The sequence below is a fragment of the Gadus macrocephalus genome, chromosome 3 (assembly GCF_031168955.1).
Source record: "Gadus macrocephalus chromosome 3, ASM3116895v1".
Lineage (NCBI taxonomy): Eukaryota > Metazoa > Chordata > Actinopteri > Gadiformes > Gadidae > Gadus > Gadus macrocephalus.
The window spans coordinates 26,054,015-26,066,061 of record NC_082384.1 but is presented as its reverse complement, the minus strand read 5'-3'; the positions used below and the strand labels follow the sequence as shown (position 1 = coordinate 26,066,061).

Genomic DNA, 12,047 nt, shown 5'->3' with positions numbered 1-12,047 from the left:
CCATGGAGGAGGAGGCATAAATAACTTCTATACGCTAGTCCATAGAACAACCAAACTAGCCTGTATGAGGCTGAATGGACTGCATTTATGCACATTCCCCCCCGACGGCGGAGTCAGCCCCGCAGGGCGACAGCCAGCTGGTCAGGAGCAGTCAGGGTGAGGCGTCTCGCTCAGGGACACCTCCACACTCGAACTACTAACCTTCCTGTTACCAGCCAACCCGCTCTACCTCCGGAGCCTCATGCTCTGATAATACAGCCGGTCTGACAGCCTTAAGCCAGCCAGACTATCGACGTCCTGTTGACATTCCACTCGGATACGTACGACATCATGCTGGCTGTCTAACAACGCCATGACTGTTGAAGGATCAAGGATCTCTCTCTCTCTCTCTAGACAACACGCACACACACACAAAAACACACAGACAAAGACACACAGACACATACACAAGCACCATCATGCTGGGTATCCAACAACAGACTAACTGTCCGTTGTTGGATTGAGGATCTGAGGGTCAGGAGGCAACAAGTTAAGAACTCAAATGAGAAGCACGCCCTGTGTTCAGGGCGCTTAGTGGCCACATCCACTTACCGTTGCACCATTGAAATTAGATTCCCAGTGCAGCAGATTCAGAGCCTGTCCAGATAATCTGGAGCCACAGCCAGCAAGGAGGGTCAAGGTCCGGAACCTCAGCTAGCTTCTCCAACGAGGGACCGTTCAGATGTTGGGAAGATTTGTGAAGATTTCACAAAGCCCTGGGGGGGAGGGGAGGGCAGTTCTGTTGGCTCAGTGGTCGGTGCTGTCCAGCATTCCCAGATCTGGATTAGTCGTCCCAAGAGATCTGGAGACTGGGGGAGTCGGACCGGAGATGACCTTGTGTGGCTCCTGGATGTCAACAAGGATGACGTCAACATGAGGGTGGGGGGGGGGGGGAGAGAAGAGAGAGAGAGAGAGAGAGAGAGACAGAGACAGAGACAGAGACAGAGAGAGCGAGACTGTTGTTCACAATGAATCCACGGCTTGTCCGTTCCCTAGAGGACATGTGTGTCATTGACAGCAGTCATTCAGGAGTCGTCGTCAGGGAGGTGCATCACGTTCACGTTTAAAAACAAAACAACAGGGATGCGCTTACCTCACGACAGAGAAGACCCCTCCTTGGCAACACGCCTCATCGTCCTTTTGTCTTGGACACCAGTCTGAGGGCCGTCCACCGTCAAAACTCACAGTGCGTAACGCTGAATCGGACCCAAGTCTCTGTTTTCCAGCGGGGTTCGGACTCAAATCTCATGCGTCAGGTTGTTGTTCCCCAGAGCTCTTCGAACTCTCCTCAAACCCAGACAGAAGAATCATGAACCCTGGTCCACGAGATCCTACGAGCGGGTCAGGTCTTCTGCTGGAGGGGTCTTCTCAGCTCCAAGAATGTGCGTATGTAGGAAGAAGGGAACCCACTAACCCTCCAACCATCTGCTCATCCACTGGACAGAAGAACCCAGACAAAGACTCGGTGTGTCTGCGTCTGTCTGCAGGAAGTCAGCGAGCATCTGGTTCATCCTTTCTGTCTCCCAGCTGCTTTGTCATGAAAGGCTTTCCTCTTCCTCTCCGGATCCATTATGGTGTTCGGACGCCTGCTTTGCGCGCTGCCTGTGGCTCTTCTTTCCTCCTCCTCTCCTCATCGGTTTGTAAACAGATCGCTGCTCATGTGACGTGATGTCGTTTTGCCTCGCAACTCTCTCTTCGCTCAGCTCTCCCTGCCTCCCCAGTTCCTCTCCGCCAATCAGTGCGGAGAAACGCGGCGGAAAGAACCCGCAACTGGCCAATGAGGACTCTGCAAATATTTCGGGGTGTGTGCCTGTCTTGTGAGTGTGCGTGTTTCTGTGTGTGTTTATGCGTGTCTGTGTGTGCCTGTGTGTGTGTGTGTGTGTGTGTGTGTGTGTGTGTGTGTGTGTGTGTGTGTGTGTGTGTGTGTGTGTGTGTGTGTGCGCGCGCGTGTGTGACGTGTCAGTTTGCTGCATGGTGCGAGGGTAGTCCAGGCATTGACATGTGTATGGCTGCTTCCCACACACACACACACACACACACACACACACACACACACACACACACACACACACACACACACACACACACACACACACTATCAAAACAAAAGCAGAGTAAAGAGGACAGGGGAGATCCTCCCACACACGCACACGCACACAAACACAAACACACGCACACACACACAAGCACACGCACACACAGAGCACTCTAAAATGAAACAAATGTGTCTCAGGGTTAAACAGATGACGAGAGTGATGATGACTCTCTTCCTGGTGAAGATGTTTTAGAAATATGTCATCAACAAAACAGAAAAAATTAACATTTTCACTATGGTTTCCAAAACTAATGTGAGAAAGTAGTGACCTGTAAGGCTGCAGAGAGGGACTCTCACACCCTGTGGAAGAGAGACGGGGGAGAGAACCACAGGAATAAATACTGCTTCTAACCAGTCACACACACACACACACACACACACACACACACACACACACACACACACACACACCTACACAAAGGGGGGGGGAGCCTCAATGCTGTCTTCAGTCATCACCCCCTCTAATGATGACTTCATCCTGGCTTAACAGTGAGCGTGTCGTGGCCCCCCAGCCAGCGGGCGATCAGGGCCGGCAGGGGGTCACCTCATACAGCTCACAATAACAGAGAGTGTTTGTGGCTCGGGAGGCAGAGCGGGTCGGCTGGTGACCAGAAGGTCGCTGGTTCGATCCCCGGCTCCTCCTAGCTGAGTGCCGAGGTGTCCCTGAGCGAGACGCCTCCCCCTGACTGCTGCTGACCAGCTGGCTGTCGCCCTGCGGGGCTGACTCCGCCGTCGGGGTGTGAATGTGTGCATGAATGGGTGAATGTGAGGCAGTAGTGGCCTATGGCCTTAAAGTGCTATATATTTAAAAGTACATTTATTTCAAACCTCCAATAAGTCTGTGACAAAAGTGAAAACTAGTCAGGACAAGCTTTGGTTCTGTAGTCGGGGCCTGTTCCTATTGCATGTCACGTCGGTTTTCAAACTTCAGGTTCGACTTCTGTTTGTTATTCAGAATAACTCTTATGATTCTTAATACTCATTGGGTGAGACATGAAAGGGTTACGTTTAGTGATGTCTCTAAAGGCGGATAAACCGAAACTTAGGGACTCCAACAGAGTTGTGGCCATGTGTGTGTGTGTGTGTTCAAGCGTGTGTGTGAGCGTGTGTGTGTGTGTGCGTGTGTGTTTCTGCGTGCGTGTATCTGTGCATGTGTTTGTATGTATGTGTGTGTTAGTGGGGGGGATTGTGTTTGCGTGTGTGTGTGTGTGTGTGTGCTTATGTGTGGGTCTGCATGTGTGTGTGTGTGTGTATCGGTTCCCTTTGACCCTTAGAGTAGTTCCTGTGATCCAACATGTTGTTCATCATAAGATATCAATAAGACTACTGACTCAAAGGGCACTGGGGAGTTCAAAATAATATTAAGTCTTAACACATTGTCATTTTGAATTGAGTCAGTGTCTCTGATGGCGAGGGAGTTTAAAGCAGATTTTATCAGCTTGGTTGGTTCTTAAACTGTCCTTCTGGCTTTTTAAGAAGCTTACTTAAAAGTCTCCCCCCCCCTCTGAGACTTCCACCAAACTGTTTAAGGCTAACTAAAACCTGTTAGCTAAGAGCACTGATAGTCCCACTACAACTATAGCCACACTTTAAAACATACCTGTCCTCAGAAAGCCTGATTGCTACTTTGAACTTGGATGGACTAAAAGGCCCTTCTGATTCCTTGTACTCCCCCATGAGTCCCAGTCAACTGATTGGCCCTTTAAGTTGTTTGAGAATTCCCACGATATCTTTGAGGCACACAGCAGATGTTTCTTGTCTGCTTTGCTAATTCTCTCTGTCTGAGGAGATCTGCAACAAAGGAGGATTAAGTAGTGAGCTGACTTTGTTTGTTAAGATTTAAGAGATATTCCCTCTTCAAAATCCTCTGATGTGCGAACCACTAAAAATAAGGCATAACAAAGAAAATGTAACATGTCAATTGTGGGAGCTGACCTTCAAAAAACGAAATCCACATTCATGTACTCCTTAGAAAATATGAAAATATATGAATAAAAACACCAATATTCATAAATGTGTTGAGCCTTTATAATGAACACCAAAAACATTGTTTACACGCACATAGAATAAAAAGTAAAAGATATTGTGCAGGCACTTTATGTGCATTTGGAAATGAGTGATTGCATCCAAAAGGCTGCAAAGCGAGCAGCACTAAGTGTTTCAGGAGACCGGGTCGCTGCCAATACCCTGATGGGCAGGCCCACAGAACACAATGCAGAAAGGCAATTAGGACGATTTTATGGCCCAGTGCTGGCCTAGTGGGTCTTCAGTTGTTCAATGGATATTTCAACAGACATATTCACAGATTGCAGATGCAAGGGACAAACGTTGCAAAGAATAATGACAACGATTAGGGATATTCCGATGACAATTTTTCCTTCCCGATAACGATTCAGATTCCTGAGTGTAAACTGATACAGCATCTAGCATCGTAACTACTAACAGCACGTGTTCTTATTGAAGGGATCCCTTACGGTGACAGCAATGTATAGTCGGGTCACTTACTATCGACAATCTTCTTTTCAGAAATAGATCATTCACATTTCTCCTAATAATGCATTTGTATTCTTGTAGTTAAGCTAAACTGATTGTGATGTTCTCTGCCTTTGTAGTAAATGAGCTGGTCATGTGATGTATCGGATCGGCGCATAGACTTGCTTTCTCGCAGATACTTAAAAGGCAGTATCGGAGGAATTTAGGGTTAACCCTAACCCTAACCCTAACCCTTAAAAGGCAGTATCGGAGGAATGTTCGATACTGGTATCGGTATCGGAGCAACTCTTATCACAATGCCTATTTATTTTCTAGTAAGCTCGATTTTGAACGTTTCCGACCAATTATTTTTTCTTTCTGTCTTGGAAACGATCAAACACGACTGTAATACACCGCCCACTCCTTTTTTCCGCCGTCGGGCGCGTGTCCGTTAGCGAAGCCGCTGGGAACGCCGCTGGGAACGCCGCTGGGAACGCCGCCGTTAAAACCACCATTCAAACCACTGTTGGAGCCACCATTCGGACCACCATTCGGACCGCCATTCGGAAGGCCGCTTGGACCTCCGTTGGGAACTCCGCTTGGACCGCCGTAGGGAACGCCGTAAGCATCCTTCTTGAGGAGGAATTCGCAATCCTCTCCATCGGGGGCGTCCTTCCTCAGCGCCAGCTTGGGCTTGCAGCTGTGCCAGTTCCAGAGCACCTTGTTCATGTCATCCTGCGCCCGGATGCCCATCAGCTTCTCGTTGTCACTCATCCTCTTGTTTGCCTCCTCGTCGTCGCCCTCCAGGTTTTCGCGGCCGTGGTGGAAGTGCTGCATCTCGCCGCTGACGCTCTCGAAATACTGGTGGATGCACACCTTGGCGAAGCTCTTGGCGTGCTCTTTGCACATCTCGTCGAACATCTTGCGCTCAATGTCGATGTAGTGGGACCAGTACTTTGTCTTCAGGAAGGCGGCCTGGGTGAAGCACGGCCGGATGGCACGGATCATGAAGGCCACGAAGGTCATGATGAGCAGGAACAGCCAACCGCATGCCTGCAACACACAAGGTCAAGGTCACGAGGACAAGGTCAGGGCCAAAGGGAACCGCTGAGCTCTAGACACAAACCCTTGTTACTGAAACACGATTACAATCTGGAAACCCTCTTTGGTGAGGGTTATGGTTTGCTCAAATCCATCAGCCCGTCAAAGTGCTATTGAAAGACGTTGCTTATAAATAGCAGGAAGGGGTCCTGGAGCGACTGCACCTACCTGCGAGACACACTTGATGTACTGGGACGCCGCCACTCTGAGCTCCCCCTTGCCGAACAAGTCTTTGCACGGGATCTTGGCCAGCAGTTTCAGCATCTCCAACTCGGACAAACCCTGGATCTCTGTGGTGTTCCCGAACTGCTCAAGGTTCAGGTCGATGCTGAATGCGCACAGGAAGCTCTTCCCGTCCATGAGGGTGACTGACACCCAGACAGCCGGCGCGATCAGCGATCGCTGCGTGATGGAGGACAGCATGTAGCGGAGCACTGCGGGGTCCTTGCTGCGCTCGCCGGTGGGCCGCTTCCACTCCTCGGAGAGTATGGACACGTTGTTGTTGACCACGAAGCCCAGCATGAAGAACCAGATGGGCGGGATGCAGAGGAGGCCGATGCCGTAGCTGTAGTTGTACTCGGGCATGCAGGGGCAGCTGAACTCGAAGGCAGAGTACATCTGCGCGCTGGCCAGGGCCATGATGCCGCAGATGCCATTCATGAAGGACTCCTGGTTGGACTGCAGGAACTGGAACATCATTCTGAACTTATCCATGGTGGGAGACTGTTGGGTGTTGGGTGTCCCGACGGATCTGTGAACTTTTAGAAGGAGTCAGTGAGCAATGGGGGGGGGGGGGGGGGGGGGGGCAAGGCAGTTCACTCGCCGTGTGCCTGAGCTTTCGTAAGTCTCTCTATCGCCTTGCTCACTCCCGGAGTAACAACATTGACACCCTCTCCATCATTCAACATATTTTTTTACTTTGTAACTGTTTCTACTTCCAGGCGCGGAGTGATATGCAAGCTTTCACAAAATGATTGTGGGTCATAGCAGTTATGTATACGCTCATTATACAACAGTTAGGAACCAATCAGATCGCTGGATTTAGGCCCCCCGTTGTATCATGTATTTTTAACCACTAGGGGGTTTTAATTTTAAACTTCCCAATGCAACAGTTTTAAAACAAATACATACAGAAGTACAGTTAAACTGTAGAAAATATTGTTCATTACTGGGTAGGCTCAGTATTAAGTGTGTGTGTCTGTGTGTGAGTGCTCCTTAACAACATGTATTAAAATGTAAGTCCCTTTTGATGAAAGTTAAATTACTAGATACTATAGTAATAGTAAATGGGTCTAATGTTATAACTTATTTATTGGTCCCTTTATGTGGACTATTGTTATATCAATAAAAGATTAGCACTGAGTTCACTTTCAAAAGGGACTGCAACAAAGTGTAAAAAGAAAGTATACTAAACAATGACTTACCTTATATTCTTATTTTTCTTATAGTTGATTCAGTATATCCACAAACAGTCCAATGCCTACTGGGTCTCTCTGATGAGGGTTGCTGCTGGTTTTTGTTGCTCGTTAGTTCCCGTCCTGTAGATTCAAGAGTAGGATGGCGTCCTGGCCCTGGGCCGTCTCCACCTGGCCGGACCACAACACCTGTGCCCAGGCCCCGCCCACCTGCACACCCGGCCTTCACCTGTCTCTAGGGAAGCCCTTTGAAACAAGGCCTTGGAGTAATACCGTCACTTACTAACTTGTACTTTGAGGTGAGGAGTCAAGGAATAATTGTATTCATAATGGTGTTATAGATCATTCATTGGAAGGAAAAGAGGAGTTAGTTTAAAGCTCAGCTGTGGACAAGCAGACATGCAAAAGGCCATTCAAATGCAGGGGCCTGTGGCCGAGGAATTTGGTTAGCCTTGATTTGTGTAAGAGAGTGCATCTCTAACAAATGTTAGAGAGTCTGTGTGCATTAGGCACTCGCCCTTTGTTTGCGACACATTCTTCAGTTTTTACTTTGTAGGGCCTGACACATTCGTAAACATTCCTCTCACAGTATGTTTTACCATTCATCCAAAGACCAGAGCTGGACAGTGACTTCAGTGTTATACTCATAGACATCTTATAGATAGACGGAGCATTGGCTGCTGGGACGCGAGAAATACGGCCGCCATCTTGGAGTGGTCAACCGGGAGCAGCAACAGCAGCAGAAACAGGATGCCGGGCTGTTGTTTAGCGTATTCCTGCTCAAATCGGCGGACAATCCATAATAGGAATCGGGGGATTACTTTACACAAGCAAGATTGAACATTACCGTACTATTGGTATAATTAGTATTGAATAATAAAACACGCCAAACCATGTGGCCTTTATCATAGCTACACGTATGACAAAAAAACGCATGAAAATCTGTGGTATTCAGTGAGGTATGATTAATTAAATGCTTCACAGTTCATTGCTCCAGCCAAACGGATTACACTGAGTGGAGCGGATGACCACTCCAAGATGGCGGCCCCGCGTCTCGTCAGCGCCAGTAGGCGGTAGCATTCGATGCTCCGTCTATCTATAAGATGTCTATGGTTATACTAGTATATTATTATCTCTCAGAGCAGGAAGTTAGCTGTTAGGGTTATGTATTTCAAACACAGAATTACACCATCGCTCTACTGCGCTGGTAGACAGGAAAAAGGTCATTGAAGTCAATCAAAATAACTGGGAAACTTTTTTTAGCAAGGGGAAGTTGTGTCCTACGTCTATTACAAAAATAGGAACTACATGCATAACTGAGAAACTGTTTCTTAGGGTAGGTGTGAACTTGCTGTCTGAAGAAAGTGTAGACTATCGTGAGTTACCACTTTTTATTTATTCAGTGAATGCAAATGTTCTTTGATGAGCACGGTTAACCATTGGTATGAAACGGAATTAATAGGCAACAGTGTTGATGTAAAGTTGAACTGAATAGAAAATGTATTGGTAATGATTTCAAACCATCAAGCCAGCCACTCCATTCTCAGAACAAAACATTACAATGTGGCCCTTGCGGGCACTCCCGAACTCTAGCTGCTGCTAGAGTTCTAACAAAGACCATTGATCATATTACACCAATTCTGAAATCGTTACATTGGCTTCCTGTAGGTCAGAGAATTGATTTTAAAATCATGTTGCTAACCTATAAATCCCTACATGGTTTAGGCCCAACATATTTAACTGATATGCTTCCACTACAGCTTTCTAGACCACTAAGAAGCTCCGAGACCAATCTGTTAATTATCCCCTGAGTAAACATGAAACATGGGAAAGCAGGATTTAGTTACTACACAACAAATAGCTGGAATAAACTCCCAGAGGATTTAAAACTAGCCGACTCTGAGCACCTTTAAAACAAGACTGAAGACTTATGTTTGCTATAGCTTTCTGCTAAATCTTAAGCACATTGCACTTTCTAAAAATAACTTTGCCTTTATTTATTTTAATACTAAAATGCCTTTTTAACTTTCTTTTTCTTTAAATTATTTTATTGTATGACAATGTTTATATGTGAAGCACTTTGAGTCTGCCTTGTGTATGAAAAGTGCTATATAAATAAAGTTGCCTTGCCTAGATGGGCGTATTACCAGACACTACATCAATGCCCTTTTTTGGTTAGAGGAAATGAGGCGGAGTCAAACTATGACAAGATGGCGACGCTCATAAGCCAAGAGAATTGGATGCATTTGGAATAACTGAGGTCTGCCCGGATGCTGCATCCATTCAATACCATCTATGGTTTTAACACAAAAAATGCATAATTATTGTCAAGGGTAATCATTTTATTGAAACCAAATTAAAAGACAGGCGTATTAAGAAGTCAGAGCTTGGAAGTCGGTTCCAGAGCAAGAGTATCGACCACCAGGGCAGTGCTGGTGGATAAGGTGTTTGAAGCTGAAAAGTGCAAATTATTGTTTAGTCTAGGATGAATGAAAGCATCTTCATCTGAAGTAGAAAAAGCATTTGTAGTGGCATGCATATTCTACAGTCAAATGTTGATCGAAAGTCAGGTGAACATTGGCACCAGTGAAACACTGAATAAACTCACCTCTGGCTACAGGACCAGGCCCAGGCCCAGGCCCACAGGACCTCCGACGTCTACAGCAGCGGCAAACCCTAGCTCCGTCATAAAGCTCTCGCCAACGGCTAGAATTAAGCACGATTTAAATTAGGGAAACTCATTCAGCCGGGAGCACTGATGCAAACCATGAACGAAAGCAACTTACGGTGAAGAATGTACATAATTGCAGGATTTCCTGGTGGTCGTTGCAGTCGCGGGCCCACGAGCGATCTCACAGTGCATGTAGAGCTAGAGAATGAAATTAAGGTTATTCAGGTGTCAGTAGCACGATGCCCAAGAGTGCATCCATCTTCCGGCTATACCATGAATTCTTGGCCAGCTGGTTTTACTGAGCCTAGCAGCTCCTTGAAGATCATGGCACTGATTGCGAAGTTCACAGAGCTCTTCAAGTTTGGAGTCAGGAACCGGTTCGCATAGGTAATCCTGCCAGCAAGCATGCAGCTGAAGTCAAAAGAAAGAGTGCATTACTTGTCTGGTTCCATTCAAGCAAGAAAATACCTTCTCGCAGGACAAGCCTCACCCAAGTTTATCGATCACCACGTATTGGGGATTTGAACTGGAGTCTTCAGAGGCGGTCATGTAGCACTTGTTCACATACAGCCTCTGATCTGGGTCAAGGCCGTCCACGAGACTGGCCTCGAAGTAGATGGTGTCTCTCAGGTTGTAGGTCTGGGGGCCCATCAGCTCATGGCCTGAAGCTGAAAACCTTCAAGAGTAAGTAGCTGCTGGCCCTTTACGTTTAGTATGTGTAGCACAATCCTTGTTCTAAGGATGAGAACAACCTTGTAAGAAAAGGTTGTTTTAAGGTCAAGAGTACACTAGCATCAGTACCACCAAGACATTGGTCGACGAACCAACAACTTATTTTTTAGGTTTCTCTTTTAATATACATTACCCAGGTTTAAACCTTTGGCCAGTTGTCAGGGCTACCTACAATCTTTAACGATGAGCCTGCGAGATCCTGCGACAAAGGTCAGGCTTTTAGAGATGGTTCCGCCCCTCAGGTGGGGATCGATGCCGCTGGAGTAGACGTGGTGGAACCTGGGAGGAAAAGACGCACTCAGCACTGCATAAAGTCGATACGGACAAAATAATCGCTTGAGCACAAATACTGCATGTAGATCGACACACATATAGCAATTGTCAATTGGGGCGGCATGTGGCTCAGAAGGTAGAGCGGGTTTTCTGGTAACCAGAAGGTTGCTTGTTCGATCCCCTGCTCCGGAGTATCCCCCCCCCCCAACTGTCACCGACGCCTTGCGTGGTTGACTCTGCTGTCAATGTGTGAGTGAATGTTGTGCAGTATTGTAAAGCACTTTGAGTGGCCACTGGTTAGAAAAGCTCTACATCAATGCAGTCCATTTAAATGTAGGAAAGTGCTGAAAAGAATGAGTCGGGTCACTTGTTGCCATGCAGGAAAGCAAAATAATGAATCAATTAAAAACATAAGACCTGTGTAATTTGCACTGAATGTCGACAGTGAATGGAAGCTCCCACAGGATTTCATCCGGAGGATCGTAGCGAAGCGTTGTGGTGACCGACAGGAAGTCCGGCAGTAGCTGGAATTAAAAGGTAAATTGTTCAGACTCTAGTCCCACCGTTTAGACGGGTATAAACCACACACCGTGTACCAGAAGTGTACCGGTTTAAAAGGGTAACTCCACTAACCTTCCTGGTGAAGTCACACCGACGACTCCTCAGCGGGTAGATGAAGTAGTAAAATGTATTATCCCTTGCGTTCACACGACATCTTCCCAACTTCAGGCTCCTGAACGCCCGCTTTCTGGTGAACAGAGACTGCGAGACCCTCACATAGATTCTGTCCATATAGCACACGACTTTCAGCAGAAGGTCTGAAGGGGCAGGACTGACTGATTGAAGATGGTCTAATCCTCCCATTGATGGATGCGGGTTTAGAATCCGCTTTACCTCTTCCGGCACCTCTCTGGCAACATGGTCAGGGTGAAGGAGGGACTTGTAGTCGTCAGCGGCTGAGACCCGCAGGAAGTGAGGGAGTGGTGAATAGACCCTGGGGTTCACCTTGGGCATCTCCTCGACGAGAGCTCTGGACACGGCCTTCCATTTTAGTTCTGGATTCCCGTACAGCTCAGACCCATTGCTGCTGAAGGTATAACCAGGAGCAAAGGAACAAAAGAGGAATAGGACACCACGCACTAGCATTGCAAAAGTGCACTCCCCCATAATTAACACATAACACCTGTCACCTGTTATTTATATGGTGGAATGGAGGCTAATTGCCAAATCTGCAGGTAATCCTGATTAA

General features: G+C 47.2%; 2 protein-coding genes across 2 annotated transcripts; both read right to left on the bottom strand.

The window, feature by feature from the left end:
• Positions 1-4,027: 4,027 nt before the first annotated feature.
• Positions 4,028-7,586, bottom strand: LOC132453620 (calcium homeostasis modulator protein 1). Its single transcript, XM_060046588.1, has 3 exons — positions 7,132-7,586; positions 5,876-6,465; positions 4,028-5,659 (listed from the first exon to the last, which is right to left on the bottom strand). The coding sequence occupies exons 2-3, from the start codon at positions 6,419-6,421 to the stop codon at positions 5,000-5,002; spliced, it is 1,206 nt and encodes a 401-aa protein (XP_059902571.1). The 5' UTR covers positions 6,422-6,465; positions 7,132-7,586; the 3' UTR covers positions 4,028-4,999.
• Positions 7,587-9,443: 1,857 nt separating this feature from the next.
• Positions 9,444-11,986, bottom strand: zp3c (zona pellucida glycoprotein 3c). The gene is made up of 7 exons (XM_060046585.1): positions 11,432-11,986; positions 11,216-11,322; positions 10,698-10,804; positions 10,284-10,461; positions 10,066-10,204; positions 9,909-9,991; positions 9,444-9,828 (listed from the first exon to the last, which is right to left on the bottom strand). Exons 1-7 carry the CDS (start codon positions 11,963-11,965, stop codon positions 9,624-9,626), a joined length of 1,353 nt encoding a protein of 450 aa, XP_059902568.1. The 5' UTR covers positions 11,966-11,986; the 3' UTR covers positions 9,444-9,623.
• Between the last annotated feature and the right edge of the window lie 61 nt (positions 11,987-12,047).

Coding starts and splice junctions, on each gene's coding strand:
- LOC132453620 (XM_060046588.1), bottom strand. CDS start 6,421: ATGGATAAGTTCAGAATGATGTTCCAGTTCCTGCAGTCCAACCAGGAG. Junction 5,660..5,875: donor ACATCAAGTGTGTCTCGCAG/GTAGGTGCAGTC, acceptor TGTGTGTTGCAG/GCATGCGGTTGGCTGTTCCT.
- zp3c (XM_060046585.1), bottom strand. CDS start 11,965: ATGGGGGAGTGCACTTTTGCAATGCTAGTGCGTGGTGTCCTATTCCTC. Junction 11,323..11,431: donor GGTGTGACTTCACCAGGAAG/GTTAGTGGAGTT, acceptor TTTTAATTCCAG/CTACTGCCGGACTTCCTGTC. Junction 10,205..10,283: donor GTGGTGATCGATAAACTTGG/GTGAGGCTTGTC, acceptor TTTTGACTTCAG/CTGCATGCTTGCTGGCAGGA.